The 22,200-nt window shown below is 53.8% G+C and overlaps 1 protein-coding gene across 1 annotated transcript in view; it reads right to left on the bottom strand.

Annotated features, from left to right (window-relative positions):
* The window catches only part of LOC138565930 (uncharacterized), a 40,954-nt gene extending 19,011 nt beyond the window's left edge, over positions 1-21,943 (bottom strand). The window contains exons 1-2 of the mRNA XM_069643043.1: positions 21,760-21,943; positions 14,181-15,765 (exon numbers count right to left, since the gene is read on the bottom strand). Of these exons, the coding sequence (XP_069499144.1) occupies positions 14,181-15,351 (1,171 nt within the window). The 5' untranslated portion in view covers positions 15,352-15,765; positions 21,760-21,943. The remainder of the gene's footprint in view (positions 1-14,180; positions 15,766-21,759) is intronic.
* Between the last annotated feature and the right edge of the window lie 257 nt (positions 21,944-22,200).

Genomic DNA, 22,200 nt, shown 5'->3' with positions numbered 1-22,200 from the left:
CTCTTTTAATCCCTCCCTTCTCACCTTTGTTTATTTTTTGTGGAGCTCTCCATTCTGCTTTTCTACAGTGGCGCGTGAGATGAAGAGACAATGGTAACTTGGGTAGATGAGACTTGGGGCAAGTAGCTGGTGCAAATACTGTAATCTTTATGGCTTGCTTGGTTAATACCTACGGTGGAGAGATCTCTCTAATAACTTGCTCTTTTTTTCTTTCTTTTGCAGGTTCTCTGAATTTAGGAAAAGGGCTTATGGCTGCAGAGGGCTGTGGGGTTACTCAGGACGAGAAAATGTTTCAAAATGTAAGTTCGCTTATACGGAGCAACTGCAGCCTTCAGGGAAGCGCGCAGAAACAGTAAGGTGAAAACGTGAAGAACTTTCAGCTACGGAAAATGCTACATGTACATCCGTAAACGTCTCCTTTCTTTACTATTCAATTTGTTTATTGTTATTTTAAATACCTCTTGTCTTGTCTGCAGATTTTTAGAAAGCTGAGGAAAAATACCTTCGGAAGATGCAGTGGCTGCGGAAGAAACATCTGATGGAAATTGCTGCGACTACAAACGAAAACTGTTGACTAAAGAAGCTGCGACGGTGAGTGAAACTTCTGATGGAAGCTATTTGCTTCTGAGTTAACCTTAGACAGGCAAGTCTTTTATATTAACTTATTGAACTCTGTAGTTGTGCTGTAAAACTAATGTCTCTATTATCTCCTTTTACATGTTCTGTGAGGAGAAACGCTGGTAGCGTTACCCGCTGTCAGCAGAGCAGACTCAAAGCGCGCGTTCCAACAGAGGCGGGGCTTAAATAGCTCCCTCTGCAATATGAATAGAATGTGCTGCAACTTATAAAAAGGACCTTGCGGCGGCCATGTTAAGTGTATGGAATTACTGTAAAACATCTCAAAAGTCTATGGAAGTTTATGCTGAGAATGATGTAAATGTCATGTGTGCCAGGCTAACACCCACCTTTGACCTGCTGTTGTATCTAATGTTCCCTGCCTAGCCTGAAAGCCTGAATGAGAGCTATGATTGCTTTCTGTCCATTGGAAGGCCCACTATGCCCAATGACAGATCATGACACCACGATTGCTGTCTGTCCATTGGAAGGCCCACGATGAAGAAGGAGTGGAAATGCGTTTCCAGGTTCTTTCAGCTAAGGGCATGAGCTGGAATCTTCATAGCGGTGTTAGGGAGAATTTCTCTCTACCTTGGAGACCCTCAGTACTTTTGCTGGACTCTAGGACTTTTAATGGAGAGAGCAAGACCCTTTTTTCCACTCTCCGATGTAATTTTCTGCGATTTGGACTCGGTTTCTTTTTGGTTGTGAGTCTGACAAATTCCATAGGCATCATCTTTACATTGGTAACACACTGCACCTTCAGTGCAGTGGCACAGGGAAGCCTCTTAGATTTCCCAAAGGTTTAAATTCCTTCTCTTGGATAACTACTGTTTCCAAGAGCAGTGACGTGAAGTACTTATATTTCTCCAGCATGGGGTCTGGCATGGATTCACATGCTCATGAATATTCCCCGTCGTCAGGCTGGGAATCCTCGGTAAAGAAAAAACCAGTATCATTTTCGTTTCTGATCTGTCTTTGGTAGTAATAACCAATCACTGGTCTCTGCGTCATACTGACCACAGCCAATGACTGCCCTCTACCTAAGCACCGCCTCTGGCAGCCATCTTCAGATTTTTATCGCACGTTCATGTGTTAGGATCCTCGTGCTATTGCTCTCGAGCGTTAGTGCTATTTTTTTCACGTTCAAGCTCCACCGACTCTCCATCCGATCAACGGGGACCCGTGTCGGATTCGTCTGCGCCCCTCAAGGGTGAAGATTTCGTCAAGCTACGCTTTTGGAGGACTCCAGAAGTTTTTCAGGCCCGGTCATGGCCCAGGAGAAGGGAAGCTCGACGCCCGGAAAGCTGTTCAGGGTCTGCCCTGGATGCCAGCTGCAGAACATCTTCAAGGAGGACGAACACTCTTTTTGTCTTTACTGCCTACATGAGGACAAGACGCACGTGGAGAAGGACTGTGCGTTTTGCGGCAACATGTCGGAGCGGACCATGAAGGACTGCCATCAACGTCTCGCCAACTGGCTGGAAGGGAAGAGCCCGTCCGGCGAGAAGAAAAGGAAGAAATCCGAGCGGTCTTCTAAGACCTTTGAGGACGCCCCGGCGATGGGGGTCCAACATAAGGCCAAGCACCGCGAGTCCGCTGGCACCGGGAGCGCCGAACGGTCGGGCTCTACGGGCGCCAGGCTGGGCGCACCCTCCCCGGCACCATCAACCACGAGCCAACGCTATGGGTCGGGTAAGAGGAAGGCCGAGCACCCGGCGAGGCTCCTGGAGAGGCCCCGGTCGAGCTCGAAGGCGGAGGGGGAGCGAGGCAGTGTCCCCCCCCTCAAGGATAAGGCGGTGAGCGCACCTAAGGTGGTGAAGGCCTTAATCCACCCGGCCAGGCCCTCTATCGAAACTGTCGCGGCGGCCCTGGCTCAGCCTGTGGAGGCTACACCAGTGGTGGCGACCTCGGGGCTCAGAGTCTCCCTGCCACCTCGGAGGGAGTCCTCTTTTGTGCCCATCGATAGGACCCCCGTGAAATCCCCCGTGGGGAAGAAAAAGGGGGGGCAGGGCGTCGTCGTAGATTCGGCCTCAACCTCGGAGGAGGAGCTGGTCGAGGTCTTAAGCCACGGCCTCGGCGTGGAAGAAGACCGGCCCGTCGGGATGGATCCCGACGCAGGTGACGACCACATCGTCGAGGGTACCGACGGGGCCCCTGATCGCCCGTCGGATTCCCCTCTGCCAGCGCCGCGAGACAACTCGGCGGCCATTTTGTTGGCTATACAGTCCTTATGCTCAGAGATAAGGACGAGACTACCGTTGCCGACGGAACCTCTCCCGTCGGGGGACCCAGAACCGGGACCTTCTGGTGTTCCCCCTACCAAGAAAAGAAGGATCCACCCTCCGCCTCCTTTTCAGCCGTCGCGCCCCTTCCAGCCCTCCTCCCCGTCCACCCGAGGGGATGATACGGGGACTGACACGGCAGCGACGGGTACGGACGACGAGGTATACGACGAGGATGTACCGTCGTCGCCTCCCACCAGGGCTTCTCCGCCCGACGAGATTGGATCGTTCCACTCCATGATCACCAGGGCATCCGAGCTTTTCCAACTCTGCCCTGAGGAGAAGAAGAAGGAAGGTTTCCTTTATCAGCGGCGCGAGGCCAAGAGGAAGACGATCCTCGCAGTGCCTCTATTGGACGACATTTGGGATGAGGGCCTCACCCTCCTCAAGAACCCTTCCACGACGCCAGCTAGAAGAGACCGGTACGAGAAAAAGTACCGGGTCCCGGACACGGCCCCCCTGTGCCTCCGGGCGCAGCCTACCCCGGACTCCGTCGTCTCCGCGGCGGCCAGGAAAAAAGCGCGGGGGGGGGTGCGGCCTCCACATCGACTTCCCCACCGGACGGCGAGGGAAAGAAATTGGACGCTATGGGACGCAGAGTCATCTCGTCTGCAGCGACGACGATTAAAGCGGCCAACGCCTTGGCTATCGTGGCCCGCTACGACAGGGAGCTCTGGTACAAACTGGCTCCCCTGCTGGACTTCTTGCCGGACGACAAGAGGGCAGAGGCCCTGGAGATCCTGCAGGAAGGTGAGGTGACTTCGGACCACGCCATTACCGTTGCGACGGACATCGCCGACATTGGGTTCCGCCAGTTGGGCAACGGCGTTTGCCTTAGGCGGCGTGGATGGCTCAAGGCTACGGACTTCCGTCAAGACGTTCAGACCAGAGTCCTGGACATGCCCTTCGATGGGAACAACCTGTTTGGGAAAACAGTGGACGATTCCCTTCAGGCCATTAAAGCGGACACCGAGACGGCCCGGGCCCTTGGAGTTCTGCAACAACGACGGACGCCCTTTCGGAGCAGCGGAGGCAAGGGCGCCTCCAAAGGTTCCGGCAGCGGTTTCTCCACCTACCGTCAAGCGGCCCGCTCGTCGTCTCAGGAGGCCTACAAAGGACGAGGCAAGTCTGGCGGACCCCGCCGTCGTCGCCAAGGAGGTCAAGGCGGCAAAGCCTCGTCGAAGCAGGATTGAGCCGGCCGTGGGGTCGGGCCCCCACCGAAGCACCCCGGTGGGAGGCCGGCTGGCGAGCTACGTCAGCGTGTGGGAGTCCATCGCCACCGACCGTTGGGTGCTGGACGCCTTGGCCCGGGGCCACGCGCTCGAGTTTCAAAGAAGGTGTCCGCGCGTCCCCCCCGTGGCCAGGAAAGAACTTCACATCCCTCAACTTCTCCTGGAGGTAAAGGCGATGCTCAGGAAGGGCGCCATCGAACTCGTCCCAAAGAGGCTTCGGGGCTCCGGAGTTTACTCGAGATACTTCCTCGTGAAGAAGAAGACGGGGGATGGCGCCCCATCCTGGACCTGCGACGTCTGAACAAGTTCATCAAGGCGCAAAAGTTCCGGATGGTCACCCTCCAGCACGTCCTGGGTCAGCTGGAGGAAGGAGACTTCCTGTCGTCGTTGGATTTGGAGGATGCCTACTTCCATATTCCCATCCTAAAGGGGCACCGAAAATTCCTCAGGTTTGTGGTCCAAGGGCGTCATTACCAGTTCAAAGCCCTCCCCTTCGGACTACGGTCGGCACCCAGGGTGTTCACCAAGTGCCTCACACCGGTGGCGGCGCAGCTGCGCCGCGAAGGGATCCACGTCTACCCCTACCTGGACGACTGGCTCATCCGAGCCAAGACGAGGGAGCTCGCTGTGGTTCACACGGCAAGGACCGTCCAACTTCTCACGGACTTGGGATTCTCCATGAACTACGCCAAATCCCACCTGGTACCCGCGCAAGACGCTCTGTTTCTGGGAGCGAGGCTCAACACAGTGTCCCTTCTGGCCTCCCCGTCGGAGGAGAGGACCAGGACCATCCTGGGCAAGGTGCAGCGGATGTTGGTGGCCGACGCGGCCAAGGTGAGGTCCATCAAGTCCCTCCTCGGAATGATGTCTTCCTGCATCTACCTCATTCCCATGTGCAGGGTCCGGATGCGCTCGTTGCAGGAGTTCCTGGACGCGCGCTGGATCCAAATGACGGGCAGCTTCGAGGAAAGGATCACACTCGACGAGAGTTTCCGACGAGCGATCCGGTGGTGGGGCACCCGCGCGCATCTGACGGCGGGCATGGACTTCCAGACCCCAGCCCACCAGGAGACAGTGACCACGGATGCCTCCCTGGAAGGGTGGGGAGCGCACACCGAAAATCTGCACGCAAGAGGCCTTTGGCTCCCGACGGAGAAATCCCTACATATCAACGTCCTGGAGCTCCGTGCAGTGTTTTGGGCCCTCAGGCCCTTCCTTCCGTCCCTCAAGGGCAAGGTGGTGAGGATCTTCACCGACAACACCACCACCATGTTTTACATCAGAAAACAGGGCGGAACCAGGTCCCCAGCACTGTCCAAGGAGGCGCAGGACCTGTGGCATTGGGCCGTCGCCCAAAGGATATTTATGGTGCCGTTTCATCTGGCAGGGATAAAAAACACCATCGCCGACTCGCTCAGCAGGGAGCTGCGCTCGTGCCACGAGTGGGAGCTACGGCAGGATCTAGTGGATCGCCTCTTCCGACGGTGGGGCACACCCCAGATCGACCTGTTCGCGACGGCGACGAACTCCAAGTGCCTGAGGTTTGCCAGCAGGTTTCCCCAGGCGAGGAGCATGGGCGATGCTTTCTCGTTCCCCTGGGAGGGCCTGTTCCTCTACGCGTTCCCTCCTTTGCCACTGCTAATCCGGCTCGTCAACCAGCTCAAGAGGTCACGGTGCAGGATGATCCTCGTCGCACCTGCGTGGCCGAGGCAGATATGGTTCCCGGACCTTCTGGACTTGTCAGCGTCCCCGCCAATCAAGCTGCCGGTGGACGCGGATCTACTCTCCAGGGAAGGAGGCGCCATCCTCCACCACGACCCGAAATCGCTGAACTTGCAGGCCTGGCTCCTGCAGTGCTAGAGTTTGGAGGATACGACATACCGGCCGACTGCAGAGAGGTTCTTGCAAAGGCCAGGGCGTCCTCGACTCTTAAATGCTACGGACACAAATGGAAGAGGTTCTCTGTCTGGTGCCACGCACAGAAGATTAACCCTCTACGGATTACGGCTCCCCAAGTACTGCCGTACCTGCTGACACTGGCCAAAGCTGGACTGGCACACGCGTCCATCAAGATTCATCTTGCTGCGATCTCCCGATACACCAGAACCACGGGGCGGACGTCCTTGTGGTCTCATCGTCTGGTGAAAGAGTTCATGAAGGGACTGTTCAGATCGTTCCCGCCGGTGAAGGCTCCGGCCCCGGCGTGGGAGCTCAACGTGGTGCTGACCAAGCTCATGGGACCTCCGTTCGAGCCTCTGCACTCGGCTCCGTTGAAATTTCCGTCGTGGAAAACAGCGTTTCTTGTGGCCATCACCTCCGCACGACGAGTGGGGGAGATCCAGGCCCTTTCCTGCAAGGCCCCGTACTTGACTTTTCACGACACGAGGGTAGTGCTCAGGACGCACCCCTCCTTCATACCCAAGGTACCGTCGGACTTCCATCTCAACGAACCCTTGGTGTTACCTGTGTTCTTCCCGTTGCCTTCGTCGCCGGCTGAGAGGACTTTGCACTCGCTGGATGTGGCTAGAGCGCTGAAGTTCTACGTAGACCGCACGAAGTGTTTTCGGAAGACGTCACAACTCTTTGTGAACTTTGGACCTGTCAATCAGGGGAAGGCTCTCTCGAAGGCTTCCATTTCCAGATGGCTCTCCGGCTGTATCATGTACTGTCACCGGTTGGCAAACCGACCGCTGCCTGGCCGTCCGAGAGCCCATTCCACCAGAGCGATCGCAGCTACCACGGCGTTCCTATCTGGTGTGCCCCTGCTGGACATATGCAGGGCTGCTACGTGGAGGTCGACGCACACCTTCACGAAATTCTACTGCGTCGACCGGGATTCCAGGGAGGAGTCCAGGGTTGGCCAAGCAGTGCTGCGCAACCTGTTCGCCTGAGGTGAGCCTGGTGAGGAGGTAAGATGCTTAATGTTGAGTTTGATGTAATGCTTAATGTTGAGCCTTTGCCACCTCCCGTGGTTGTGCATGTGTGTACTGCTATGTATTCTTTATTCATGAGCATGTGAATCCATGCCAGACCCCATGCTGGAGAAGGAACAAGTTACTTACCTGTAACTGTTGTTCTCCAGCATGGGTCTGGCATGGATTCACATGCGAACCCTCCCGCCTACCCCTCTGCGGCTCTTCGCTTGGTCATACTGCCACTTCACGTGCTTCCAAATCTGAAGCTGGCTGCCAGAGGCGGTGCTTAGGTAGAGGGCAGTCATTGGCTGTGGTCAGTATGACGCAGAGACCAGTGATTGGTTATTACTACGAAAGACAGATCAGAAACGAAACTGATACTGGTTTTTCCTTTACCGAGGATTCCCAGCCTGACGACGGGGAATATTCATGAGCATGTGAATCCATGCCAGACCCATGCTGGAGAACAACAGTTACAGGTAAGTAACTTGTTCCTTTTTAACTTTCTAGGCCCAGCGCACACATCTTACAATAGGATACCTGAGGGGTTACTTAGTATACCTTTTGTCTAGTTTCTCATGTAACAATTTTAAGTTACCCTTTCTACAATTAATGGCTGGTGGCAGTGGTTTACTTTTTACTACAATTGTGTGTTTTTACCGCAGGCTGTGTTTGCAGCTGCAGAAAGGCACCCATATGTTCCCATTTTGTCAAAATGGCCCTGGTCTTTTTTCACCATTTCTTGTCGGAAAGGTCCTTCTTGAGATTTACTCTGTGCACAAAACCAGGTTTGGTCCCATAGTTTGTTTTGTCTTTGGCAGGATTCACAAGTGAAGCCCGCCTCAGGCTCCAGTCTGGCAGGGGCAGGAAGTGAGGGAGGTGCCCGAAACTCCCTGTGCTTAATCCCCTTGGTTACAGGAATACACCCAAATGTGATTGGCCAGCTGGCAGTCCGGCAAGGATAGCCACCCTGCTGTGCGATTGACAGCTAGGTTGGAATGAATGGGAGAAACCTGCATAAAAGACAAGGCTTTTCTGGACGAAGGAATCCGAAGAAGAACTTGAAAGAGACACTTGCTGCAACTCCTGGACCGTTGGTTTGCCCGGTGAAGCCCTGCTGCTGTGCTGAAGGTCCAAATTCGTTTCGACTAGAGAAGCGCTGCAAGGACAACTTCTCCCCTTGAGTTGTGGGACCAATCAACTCCAAAGTGAACTCGTTTGGACATCCTCTCGGAGCTAGTTGTACTTCCACTGCTGCTGCTGCTGGAACCGAAATGACAGGGAAAGGAACATCAAACAGAGGGCATCACTTTTAAGACAGACCCGTGTTGAAGGACTGACCAGGCCTGAGCCGCCTCAACAGAGTGCTTGACCCCAGAAGCTAGGAAAGTCCAGAGTGGTATCCGTGAGACTGCAGTGGTGCTATTTGCTGAGATGAGAGAGCTCAATGTGCAAAGTGCTGCTGAATAGAAGTTTGTCCTTTTCTGCCGCTGACCATGCCATTGCAGTGCAGGAGGCCATTGCAGTGCAGGAGTCCCCAGACGTCCTCCCTCTTGTCCCTACAACTGACGCCCAGGCACAAAAGGATCTGCAGAGCTGCACAGGAACAGAAGCCAGCTGGAACCATTTCTTCTAACCAAAGGTACTGTAAAGTTTGAGAGGACTTACCTCTTTTTGTTGTAGCCTCACTTCATCTCAGTTGAGACTTGTCTTGGTTGCTTCTGTAGAGTCGCTTGCATCTTCTACCTCTCATAAGCCTCCCAGCTTGTGGCCCTACATTTGCTTCTACTTTTTCTACAAAGACCATTGTGCAAGACTTAATTACCTACAAGATGTAAGTGCTTCAGCTCACATAGACTTTTGCTCAATTGACAACTCAAAGACCTAGCGTTCTCTCAAAAAGTTACATGCCCAACTCATTCTAAAGGCCGCACCTTTGCTCACCTCAACTGCTCATCCACCATCACTTCCAACTCGGCCTACCCATGGACTGATCACAACTGCATCCAATTCACAGTTCCCACCAAACCCACCTCTAAAGTACTCTCCTATGCTCCCCCAACCAAGGTCAGAAGCTCTAAAGAATTAACCAAGGACAACCTTCTTCCCTTCCTAGATGTCCCGGAACTCAAACCCCCCGCCCCCGCCCCCACCCTTCGCAAGCGACCTCAGCTCTCTCGCTGACATCTACTCTCACTAGAGCCAGTGACGCCATAGCCAAAAAGGAGAAAAAATCCATGCATACCAATTCTTGGTTCACTGAAGCTTTACTAGCTCTTCGTACTAGCAATCGCCTTGCTCTAGCCAACTGGAAGTCTAAGCCCAGTGATTCCAATATGGAAGAATTCAAAAGGCTATCAACGCAATATAAAAAAAGCTATATTCAAAGCTAAGTCTGACTCCTTCAACCAACGGATCACCAATGCCAACTATAAATCGAAGGAAATGTTCTCCACCTTTAAAAGATCTCATCACCCCCTCCACCAGTCCCAACGAGATCATTAAAGACAAAGCTTGGTGCTCCAGTATACAGGCAGCACTGCTAAACAAAATGAAACTTCTCCAAGATAAAATACAAATGCAACACATACCACTCCCCAAGCCCGACCATCATGCCATGCCCAGCACCCCTCCCCATAAGCCTTCCACCCATCTCTTCTCCTTCAGAGATGTCTCAGAATCGGAAGTCACAGATCTCCCCCAACATCTTAAACCATTCATATGTAAAGGAGACATTTGCCCAGCTAACATTATCAAAGACTGTGCTGACTCTCTGGCTCATCATCACAGCATTCATCAATGCCTCATTTACCACAGGTACTGTCCCATCCAGCCTTAAGGAAGCGTGGGTCTACCCCCTTCTAAAAAAAACTCCCTTGATCCTACAGCCCCCAACAACTACTGTCCTATCACTACTGTCCCATTCCTCCTTAAGATCCTAGACAAAGCAGCCCACAACCAGATCCTAAATTTCCTAGAATCCAACACCATCCTAGGTAAAAGGCAATCAGGTTTCTGCAAATGCCATGGCACTGAAAACGCCCTACTGGACCTTAATAACCAAATAACAGAGATAATGGGCAAAGGCAAACCAGCCCTCCTGTTACTCTTGGATCGCTAAGCTGCGTTTGATCTTGTTGATCATAAGATTCTTACCTCCCATCTCACCTATGCAGCTCACTTCTCTAAACAGGCCTCCTCCTGGATAACATCCTTCCTTGAAGGCAGAGCCATGAAGGTCTTCACTGATCAGGCAAACGCAGCTCCCACCACCATCCACTGCAGAGTTCCCCGGGGCTCTTGAACTGCGCCTACTCTCAACAACCTGTTAACAAAGCCACTCTTCAACAGACTCGACGCCCTAGGGATAGCTTACACCAACTATGCCGACGATACGCAAGTACTCCTCCCTCTCAATGGATCATACGACCAAGACTCAGCAACCCTCCTCCAAATATACACCACCATCCAAGCCTGGATGGCAGTCAATGGACTATGCCTCAATGCTGACAAAACAGAGATCATCCTCATAGGCCCCAAAGAAATACTGCCCAAACTCGACCAAAAATACTCCAACTTCACCATCGACAATACCATTATCCCTGTCTCATCCTCTGTGAAGACCCTTGGAATCTTCCTAGATTCCACTCAATCGATGACTCAACAGGTCAGTGCCATTGCCTCTGTATCTGCCCATACCTCCAAACTAATAAATGCTATAAAACCTTTCCTTTCCAACAAAAATTGACTCTCCATCGCCCAAGCCACCATTGAAGCTAAACTAGATTATTTTAATGCTCTCCTAGCAGGTGCCTCGGCCAAAAATCTAAATAGGCTTCAAATAGTCCAAAGTAACGTGCTGAGAGCATCCCTCAGTATGCCCAAAAGAGACCACGTCACGCAGGCTAGACGTGCTGCCCACCGTCTCCCTGTTAAGGAGAGAATCACCTTTAAGACCCTCACTCTAACACACAAATGCTTAAGCCTCTCCGCCCCACTCTGTAAATGAAACGAACACCAGAGATACCTACTCTCATCCTAGGAGAAGTTGCTACGCCAACCAATTGCGCAGCCTGTCCATCAATAGAGCTTAAGCAGGGGGAATCTGCTTTCCACTTTTAGCTCCTAAACTTTGGAACACCTTACCCAACGCACTCAGAGCTGAAACATCCCTCAATGCTTTCTGCAAAGGCCTCAAAACAACACTCTTCAACTAACTTCTCCCCTCTCCAGCCCCCCCACCACCACGCCAACCGTTACTCTGCATGTCTTGTACTTCCATGTTACCATTGTTTTGTTTATCCTACCTCACTGTCATGTAACTAAGTATTTTTTCTGTAACTAGAAATGATCTTCTGTAACAGCGCCACGATGCCTCAGTGCTCCTGCGCGCATTATAAATGTTAATAAAAAATAAACAAATTGGGTAACATGTTAGTTTAAATCCTATTGAGAGGAGAGTTCATGCGTCAGCATCAGAGGCATGTGTTTAAGATGCATGTAAAATACAATTGTAACAGAGCGGACAGCTTTCGACTTATTAAAAGGACTACTAAATGTTCAGTAATTCAGAACACACACATTTTTATCAGGGATGCTATACCTGTAATGGCTCAGAATACACATCTCATAACGAGTGCTAAACCTGTAATGGCCCTGAACAAGCACATCCTATGATGGCTGCTACACGTGTAATCGCTCAAAACACACATCTCATCTGGGCTCTTATAATTGTAATGACATACAGTGCTGGTAAAACATATGAATTCAAGCAAGTGCTGCATCTCGTAAGACAATCTCTCACTCTATAATTCCCAATGGTAAAGCTGCACTACATTTGTAAATGGGGAAGGCGTTTTTAGCTTTTTGACTATTTAATGGTGCTATATCAAAGACAAAAAGGAGAGGAAGAGCTACTCTGAATCCAGGCAATACAGGAGAACAAAGTGGCAGGTCGGGGGGGATGGCCGGGAGAACAGAGAATGTATTAGACAATCCAAAACAGGAATTCAAGCAACAGGAAGAGAGAGACCAATGAGCTACATAAGATAGCAACAAAGAAAGTGAGAAGGGAAACAGAGGTAGAGAATAGGACACAATAGGAGAGAGGTATAGAGACAGTAAAATAAGAAAACACAGATCAACAACAGATGTGGAGAGATGTAAATAGAAAATCCTGACTAGAGAAAAACAGGCCAATAACATAAGAGGCAGTGCAAGAAATATCATCAAAAGGAGTAGCAACCACAACAGAGAAAATTAAAAGAATAGATACCGCCAGAGTAATGATACGAGAGAAGAGTTATATCAACTGATGCACAAGATATAGGAGGGAAACAGCAATGGTAGAATGCAGAGAGGCGAGAGGCACAGTTACAGAGCAACAGACCGCAAAACGTGGCATAGCAACACTGAAGGGTAAGAGGCAGAGCATCAGAAAGTGAGAGGTGGGGGAAACAGAGTAGCAAAGGGAAGGAGAGATGAAGCAGAAACATGGAATGTCTGTCAAGCAGGTAGTGCCAGGCAGCAACAGTAGGCCCAAGAGGCAGATAAGTGATGCTGGTAGAGCGAAGGACTTGATTTAAGATGTACCTAGCTGGCATCCGAAGTTATTCAAAGTATAATGAAGATGAATCTGGACAGTATGCACTGTTGCCGGTGCATCCGACATGCTCTGCTCGCAGGTGCTGGTCCGCAAGGCACCCGCGAGCCGAACTTGTAGTTTGCTGTCCGGTAACAACGGTACCGGCAAGCTTACTGGTACCGTTGTTACCAGACCAGCAAACTTGGAATTAGTCCCATAGACCCCTTGCTCACTGTACATTAGAGAGTCTCAGCTACACCTCACTGAGGCCTAACAAGGCTCAAACCCATGCCTGGAGTTGCTTATGGTACTCTTGTTCAGAGGGGAATCGCCTAACATTTTAATGCTGGACTCCCCATACGGGTGAGACCGGACTGATATGCAAATGGATATTTCTCCTCTATGAAGGTTGCTATGAACCACATCAAGGTTGTAGGCACTCCTGAGTGGGAAACGCCTCATAGAACAGGTTATTTGAATCAGGTTTGTCTTCGATATAGGGGCTCCCACACCCCTTTAAATGGAGTACAATGAGCTATGAATTGTATTCTGAAAGACTAACTAGCCTAAGTGGAAGGTAGCCATATTTAGCATAGGTGTTATGGTAGCCATATCTACATTGATCCTATTTGTCTAAGGTAGCCTTATCTTGCATTTAGCCTAGTTGTGTACGGTAGCCTTATCTTGCATTTAACCACTGGTTCTGCTGTTTGCCATCTCTATCCATGAATGCTGGTTGTATGCTCTGACTTTCATATGTATATGTTGCCTATTTTTTAAGGTAGCCTAAACTTACATTTATCGAAGTGCATTAGGGAGCCATATTTTGCACTTAGCCTACTTGTGTAAGGTAGCCTTATCTTGCATTAAGCCCATTTGTGTAAGGTAGCCCTATTGGGCTGCATTTAATACTTAGACCGCCTGTGAAACATAGCACTGCTCCTTGTACATAGATGGAACCCAGGAAGTAGACATTGTTGCTTATACAGCTAATGCATTTCTCCTCTTACATACCGTACCTTTGCAACTTAGCGGAAGGCACAGTCTCACTCCACACACCCTCCACTCACATATAACACAAACACTATGGCACATCACTTCTGCCATAAGAATGAAGCTATTTTTAACGACAAAAATGTGAACTGTAGCTTCCCACATAACTATCTCCTTAAACATATTCCCCCATCTATTCCACAGTACACATCTGCGGCGGTCATACACACTCCACTTAGACATGGGTGACTAGCAGTGTCTTGCCACCTCCCCCCCTTGCATACCTTTCATGGCTGAAATGCACACACGCATAATTGCACCTCCCACATTTTTGGACTACGGTCCCTTCGAGGGCGTTCAACCAAAAGCACTTGGGACCATAATTATGGTGAAAGGCACTATAACAAATGACAAAATGAATGAATGAATAAAAGTGTTCACATTTCACAAAGGCAGAATTGAGGTGTGTTTGAGGTATGTTGCATTCGTTTACCTTAACATTGACTCATCACCCCACCCATTCAGAATAAGGTACACATTGAAAAAACAAACATACCTAACGTAGTTTCAAACAGATTGAATTCAGGGTTTGCATTTCTTCTCGTAAACGAGTCACCAAAGGCAACTTTATCTGCAGCAAGTGTATCTGATCTCAGGTATGCAGGGAGCTTAGCAGCACTCTGGCCATCTGGAAACAGTGCTTTGAGCTTGTGGTTCTGCTTTTCTTCCTGCCCACCAGGTGGTTCTAGATGGTAGTTCGTGTGTGGACCCTGGTGGCTCAGATGTTGGGATTGTAGCTTATGGTCCTGATCGGTGTCATGTCCATCAGTTAACACTTGTAAGCCCCGATTGTCGTCTTGCCCCTGTTTATAAGGGCATGTTGCTTCTACTTCGATGGTTTGATCTGGGGCAGGTTCCACAGGGATTACTAGCTGCAGCCAGTGGTTCTGCTGTTGACCGTCTCGATCAATGAATGCTGGTTGTGTGCATTGGCTTTGATGTGCATGTTGCCCCTCACTATAAACAGGCTGGTTCGGTTGCAATTTTGGTCCATGAGGAAGTATAGGTTCCCGCTTGTAGTTTTGATCATGATCCTGTCCATCAGTGAAGACTCCTTGGAGGACATGTTCCTCTTCTTTCCCCTTTTCATCAGGACAGAGCGGTTCTAGCTTTAAGCACTGATCTGTTCTTGGACTATCAGTCACAGCGGATTGTATGCACTTGTTTTCCTGTCGAAGCTGCCCATTAGGTGTTTCTAGTTGCATGCACAGGTTCTCTTTACCCCGCTCATAAGCGAAGAGTGGCTGTGTGCACTGGCTCTCTTGATTTCCCAGATCATCATGACACACTGGTTGAAGAGGAAAACGTATCTCCCGGGGCCGTACTGGACTGACCACTGCCGTAGATGTAAGAACCTTTTTTAGGTCATCTTGACCCTTTGTTAGCCAGATTTGCTCCATAAGACCTGAAACTTTAATGGACATGTCCTCCATTGTAGTCTGTAAGTGATGGATTTTGGTTTCCAACCGCTGTAGTGTAGCCAAGATGGCCATGTTGTGGGTATCCCCTGCAGGATATTTCAGTCCATAGTAGCCTTGAGCATCTGAGCTCACACTAGGCCCTGCATGGATTCGGTCTTCATTCTCACCTAAAATGTTCACTACTCGATTTTCATAACTTTTGTAGCAATGGTCCCTTGAAGCCCTCTTAAATAGGGTGTCAGACATTGGTAGCTTCCCAAGGTCATATGCTGTAGCGCAGACCCAATCCTCAAGCCTTCCAGATCTTCAAGCCGAGATAGGTGCTCAGCCTCAAGGTATCGAGAGCTGATACGGTTTTCTGGTGCTATAAAAAATGGGAAAGCTTCTCAGGTCGGGAGAGCTGCTAAGGTCTCCAGGCTGGGTGGGGTGTTCAATCTCCACAAAGAGAGTTGCCCACACTCTTGGCTGGGAGAGCTGCGCAGACATCTGGATGCTCCAGGCTGAGAGTGCCCCTCAGACTTTCAGCGTCCACGGCTGCAAGAGCTGCTATGACTTACTGTGGAGAACTGGCTGGAGTCATCCTTTTAAGGAATCCGGTGCGGGCTGAGCTTTTACTTTCCGAATATAGCTTTTCTTCTTGATCAGCTTTCTATTTCCGAGCTACGAGGGAAAGGACAAAAACAAATAACCATTTTAGTACACAACATAACAATAAAAATGTAGCACATTTACAAAAAAAATGACAATCAGTATGTCCTGTCTCCAGGCAGCTCTGTTCTACATTTAAACATTAGAGCTGGAAACGATAGACAAAGATTTTAATATGTTCACTATTCATTATGTTTTCTCACCGCATTACTGAAACATACAGGTTCATGACCTTTGAGCCTATTAAAAGAAAGAGAAACAAGGCTAACTATAACGGTATTGTGAGTGTAATAACCTGTAATGAGAGCATACTACATTGGGGGAACTAGTGCTAGATGGGCACAATGATTTATTTTCAGCTGGGTTATTTGCACCTGCAAGGAACTGCATAATCATCCCAAAGTACAGGAACTGCAAGGCACCGCTCAAGCCATGTGGGCGGCCTTCATGCAGATCTTTGCACAATGGACATTCAAGGATTATGTTGCGTGACGATGGAGTAGCCAAAGATGCACAAATGAAAAGGTCAACAGCCACATTCAATAGCCATGGCTTAGCGATTGCTGGCATAGGCTACCGGCCATCCAGTGCCGAGAGAGTCCAATTACTAGTACCACTCTAAGACCGACCAGGCCGGTGTCCACAATTAGCGCTGGGGGCCTGGCAAGGTTGTTTCAGCAGAGAAGATTAAGTATTGTACAAGGTGGCACGCTATTTAGATGCATCATTGGTCCTTTTTACTTAGTGCTCCAGGAGTTCTGTGGGGAATTGTGGAGCAAAGGACAAGGGCCTAAAATAAAGTGAGTTGAAACTAGCCTTCCTGAAAGAGCAGGAGAGACACTTGCTGCCAATTATGTATGCATCTTGCGCACTGTCATGAAAAAAGGATAACTGTGGAAACATGCAAGATCAAACTAGGTGTGTGTGTATTCTGGAACTGACTTTTGCAAGGCCAAGAACCGAACAAGATCTATGCACATGCAAAAGGATTGCATTTATTTCCCAAGAAATACAGGAGGCCACAGAAGGTATTTAAATTATCCTAGTCGCATGGTCTGAGCCTCAGGCACCCGAGATATGTCAACATAAGAACACAGCCTAACTCTCCAGAACACTTATTTTCGCAACTCTGCAGTTTGAAAATAACACCCAGATGCGATGCAAGCCAAACCTCACCATTCCATGTAAGTGTGGCACCTGCTGATCTTCCCAATCCCCTCTAGATATGGTGGAGACCAACATTCCCAATCTCATCGAGATACGACGCATTTCAATCATTTACAAACTCTCTCCAAGTGCGGCGCATGCCAACATTCATAGTTCCAAGTGTGTCGCTTGCTAAGCCTTCACAATTCTATCCAGATGCGGCACACACCAGTATTCATCAGTCTGTCCAGATGCGGTGCAGGCTAACTTTCACAAATCTATCTAGATGTGGCATATTTAACATTCACCAATCTGTGTAGGTGTGGCACAGGATAACATTCACAATTCCATTTGAGTGTGGCACATGCCAATATTCATAGTTCTAAATGAGTCGCTTGCTAGCTGTCACAATTCGAACTAGATGTGGCACATGCTAGTATTCACCAGTCAGTCCAGATGCGTTGCAGGTTAACTTTCACAATTCTATCTGCCTCTGCGAGCATGCCAGAGCCTGAGCTGGACCGTAAATGAGCTTCGGAGCAGCTCCTGTGCCTGCAGGTTGCTGCCGCCCGTGCCCACAGGCTGATGCCTGGCGCACCTACAGACTGCTGACCCCCTGTGTCTACAGGCTGCTGACCCCTGTGTCTGCAGGCTGCTGACCCCCCCGTGTCTGCAGGCTAGTGCCCCCCCCGTGTCTGCAGGCTGCTGCCTCCCTCCGTGTCTATAGGTTTGCTGCTGCACCATGTCTGCAAGCTGCTTCCCCCCATGTCTATAGGTTTGCTGCCCCCCCGTGTCTATAGGCTGCTACCCCCCTGTCTGCAGGCTGCTTCCCCCCGTGTCTGCAGGCTGCTGCCCCCTGGCTGCTGCCCCCCGTGTCTATAGGCTGCTGCCCCCCGTGTCTATAGGCTGCTGCCCCCCGTGTCTATAGGCTGCTGCCCCCCACCATGTCTGCAGGCTGCCCCCGTGTCTATAGGTTTGCTGCCCCACCGTGTCTGCAGGCTGCTGCTGCCATCCCCGTGTCTGCAGGCTGCTGCCCCCCCGTGTCTGCAGGCTGCTGACCCCCCTGTGTCTGCAGGCTGCTGCCACCCGTGCCTACAGGCTGCTGCCACCCGTGCCTACAGGCTGCTACCCCCCTGTGTCCCTCCCGTGTCTGCAGGCTGCTGACCCCCCTGTGTCTGCAGGCCGCCCCCGTTTCTGCAGGCTGCTGCCACCCGTGTCTACAGGCTGCTGCCCCCCCTCCGTGCCAGCAGGCTGCTGCCCCCCTTCTGTGCCTGCAGGCCGCCCCCCTGTCTGCAGGCTGCTGCCACCCGTGTCTGCAGGCTGCTGCCACCCCTCCGTGTCTGCAGGCTGCTTCCCCCGTGTCTTTAGGCTGCTGCCCCCCGTGTCTACAGGCTGCTGCCCCCCCTCCGTGCCTGCAGGCTGCTGCCCTCCGTGTGTCTGCAGACTGCTGCCCTCCGTGTGTCTGCAGACTGCTACCAAACCCGTGTCTGCAGGCTGCTGCCCCCCCGTGCCTGCAGGCTGCTGCACCCCCTCTGTGCCTGCAGGCTGCTGCACCCCCTCTGTGCCTGCAGGCTGCTGCCCTCCCTGTGTCTGCAGGCTGCTGCCCTCCCTGTGTCTGCAGGCTGCCGCCCGTGTCTGCAGGCTGCTGACCCCCCCGTGTCTGCAGGCTGCTGACCCCCCCCGTGCCTGCAGGCTGCTACCCTCCCTGTGTCTACAGGCTGCTGACCCCCTGTGCCTACAGGCTGCTGCCCCCACCTCCCCTTGTCTACGGGCTGGTGCCCTCCCCCGTGTCTACAGGCTGGTGCCCTCCCCAGTGTCTACAGGCTGCTGATCCCCCCGTGTCTGCAGGCTGCTGACCCCCCCGTGTCTGCAGGCTGCTGACCCCCCCCGTGTCTGCAGGCTGCTGCCCTCCCTCCGTGCCTGCAGGCTGCTGCCCCCCCTCCGTGCCTGCAGGCTGCTACCCTCCCTGTGTCTGCAGGCTGCAGGCTGCTACCCTCCCTGTGTCTGCAGGCTGCTGACCCCCCGTGTTTGCAGGCTGCTGCACCCACTCCGTGCCTGCAGCCTGCTACCCTCCCTGTGTCTACAGGCTGCTGACCCCCTGTGCCTACAGGTTGCTGACCCCACCTCCCCGTGTCTACAGGCTGCTGCCCTCCCCCGTGTCTACAGGCTGCTGCCCTCCCCCGTGTCTGCAGGCTGCTGACCCCCCCCGTGTCTGCAGGCTGCTGACCCCCCCGTGTCTGCAGGCTGCTGACCCCCCCCGTGTTTGCAGGCTGCTGACCCCTGTGTCTGCAGGCCGCTGCCCCCCTCTGTGCCTGCAGGCCGCTGCCCCCCCTCTGTGCCTGCAGGCCGCTACCCTCCCTGTGCCTACAGGCTGCTGCCCCCACCTCCCTGTGTCTACAGGCTTGTGCCCCCCCCTGTCTGCAGGCTGCTGACCCCCCCGTATCTGCAGGCTGCTGACTCCCCCCGTATCTGCAGGCTGCTGACTTCCCCCCCCCCTGTCTGCAGGCTGCTGACCCCCCTCTACAGGCTGCTACCCTCCCTGTGTCTGCAGGCTGCTGCCCTCCCTGTGTCTACAGGCTGCTGCCCCCCTGTGTCTACAGGCTGCTGCCCCCCTCCGTGTCTGCAGGCTGCTGCCCCCCCCCGTGTCTGCAGGCTGCTGCCCCCCCCCGTGTCTGCAGGCTGCTGCCCCCCCCCGTGTCTGCAGGCTGCTGCCCCCGTGTCTACAGGCTGCTGCCCCCCTGTGTCTGCAGGCTGCTGCCCCCCTGTGTCTGCAGGCTGCTGCCCCCCTCGTGTCTGCAGGCTGCTGCCCCCCTCGTGTCTGCAGGCTGCTGCCCCCCTGGTGTCTGCAGGCTGCTGCCCCCCCGGTGTCTACAGGCTGCTGCCCTCCCCCCGGTGTCTACAGGATGCTGCCCCCCCCGTGTCTACAGGATGCTGCCCCCCCCCGTGTCTACAGGATGCTGCCCCCCCCCCGTGTCTACAGGCTGCTGCCCCCCTGTGTCTGCAGGCTGCTGCCCTCCCCCCGGTGTCTGCAGGCTGCTGCCCTCCCCCCGGTGTCTGCAGGCTGCTGCCCTCCCCCCGGTGTCTGCAGGCTGCTGCCCTCCCCCCGGTGTCTGCAGGCTGCTGCCCTCCCCCCGGTGTCTGCAGGCTGCTGCCCTCCCCCCGGTGTCTGCAGGCTGCTGCCCTCCCCCCGGTGTCTGCAGGCTGCTGCCCTCCCCCCGGTGTCTGCAGGCTGCTGCCCTCCCCCCGGTGTCTGCAGGCTGCTGCCCTCCCCCCGGTGTCTGCAGGCTGCTGCACCCCCCCGTGTCTACAGGCTGCTGCACCCCCCCGTGTCTACAGGCTGCTGCCCCCCCGTGTCTACAGGCTGCTGCCCCCCCGTGTCTACAGGCTTCTGCCCCCCTGTGTCTACAGGCTGCTGCCCCCCTGTGTCTACAGGCTGCTACCCCGTGTCTGCAGGCTGCTGCCCTCCCCCCGGTGTCTACAGGAGGCTGCCCCCCCGTGTCTGCAGGCTGCTGCCCCCCTGTGTCTGCAGGCTGCTGCCCCCCTGTGTCTGCAGGCTGCTGCCCCCCTGTGTCTGCAGGCTGCTGCCCCCCCGGTGTCTACAGGCTGCTGCCCCCCCGGTGTCTACAGGATGCTGCCCTCCCCCCGGTGTCTACAGGATGCTGCCCTCCCCCCGGTGTCTACAGGATGCTGCCCCCCCGTGTCTGCAGGCTGCTGCCCCCCCGTGTCTGCAGGCTGCTGCCCCCCCGTGTCTGCAGGCTGCTGCCCCCCTGGCTGCTGCCCCCCTGTGTCTGCAGGATGCTGCCCCCCCTGTGTCTACAGGCTGCTGCCCCCCCGTGTCTACAGGCTGCTGCCCCCCCGTGTCTGCAGGCTGCTGCCCCCCCGTGTCTGCAGGCTGCTACCCCGTGTCTGCAGGCTGCTGCCCCCTGTGTCTACAGGCTGCTGCCCCCCTGTGTCTACAGGCTGCTGCCCCCCTGTGTCTGCAGGCTGCTGCCCCCCTGTGTCTGCAGGCTGCTGCCCCCCCTGTGTCTACAGGCTGCTGCCCTCCCCCCGGTGTCTACAGGCTGCTGCCCCCCGTGTCTACAGGCTGCTGCCCCCCGTGTCTACAGGCTGCTGCCCCCCTGTGTCTACAGGCTGCTACCCCGTGTCTGCAGGCTGCTGCCCCCCCTGTGTCTACAGGCTGCTGCCCCCCCTGTGTCTACAGGCTGCTGCCCTCCCCCCTGTGTCTACAGGCTGCTGCCCTCCCCCCTGTGTCTACAGGCTGCTGCCCCCCTGTGTCTACAGGCTGCTGCCCCCCTGTGTCTACAGGCTGCTACCCCGTGTCTGCAGGCTGCTGCCCCCCCTGTGTCTACAGGCTGCTGCCCCCCTGTGTCTGCAGGCTGCTGCCCCCCTGTGTCTACAGGCTGCTGCCCCCCTGTGTCTGCAGGCTGCTACCCCGTGTCTGCAGGCTGCTGCCCTCCCCCCGGTGTCTACAGGCTGCTGCCCCCCTGTGTCTGCAGGCTGCTGCCCTCCCTGTGTCTACAGGCTGCTGCCCTCCCTGTGTCTACAGGCTGCTGCCCTCCCCTGTGTCTGCAGGCTGCTACCCTCCCTGTGTCTACAGGCTGCTACCCTCCCTGTGTCTACAGGCTGCTGCCCTCCCCCCGTGTCTACAGGATGCTGCCCCCCCCCGTGTCTACGGGCTGCCGCCCCGCATGTCTGCAGGCTGTTGGTTTGCCCCCTCCGTTGCCCCCCACCGTGTCATCGCAGAAGCGGATGTGTAGAAAGTCCGGGGCTGCGGTGTATAATGTGCGCGTGTGATCAGTGCAACACTAGGCACTGCAGCCTGTGGAGCGCGGCCAGAGGCTGCAAAGGGGCTCCGCTTACCGATAGAGACCCACAGGGCCGGTGGGGATGGTCTCGGGGAGTGGAGGCTGGGAGCGGCGCATATGAGGCCCTCACCGGTGCCTGGAACCAGGAAGCAGCAGGCAGCAGGGGGGCTTTGCAGCGCTTTCACTATCAATCAACCCCTTAAAGTCGCTACAGGACACCTTAGCATAGTGTGCGCGCTTCAAAGTTTGCCGACGATTTCTGGAATGCCTTTAAGTCGCCATGACGTGTGCACGTATTCCTGTGAAGTCTCGTGACCTTGCCACGTGACACGTTTACGTGCTAGACTCGCGCAGGAAGTAGCGCTCGTGCCTGGGCGGGGCCGGACAGGTGTTTATTGGGTATTTATGAAGCGCCTCTTCCTCTCGGGAGAGCTTCAAGGCGCCAGGTCGCTATATCAAGATGCACGTGGGTTTCCTTTTGCTATTTTGATTTTGG

Source organism: Ambystoma mexicanum, chromosome 1p (assembly GCF_040938575.1).
Source record: "Ambystoma mexicanum isolate Mex_15411 chromosome 1p, UKY_AmexF1_1, whole genome shotgun sequence".
NCBI lineage: Eukaryota > Metazoa > Chordata > Amphibia > Caudata > Ambystomatidae > Ambystoma > Ambystoma mexicanum.
Note: the sequence above shows the minus strand (reverse complement) of the source record. Positions and strands in the feature narration are given on the sequence as shown.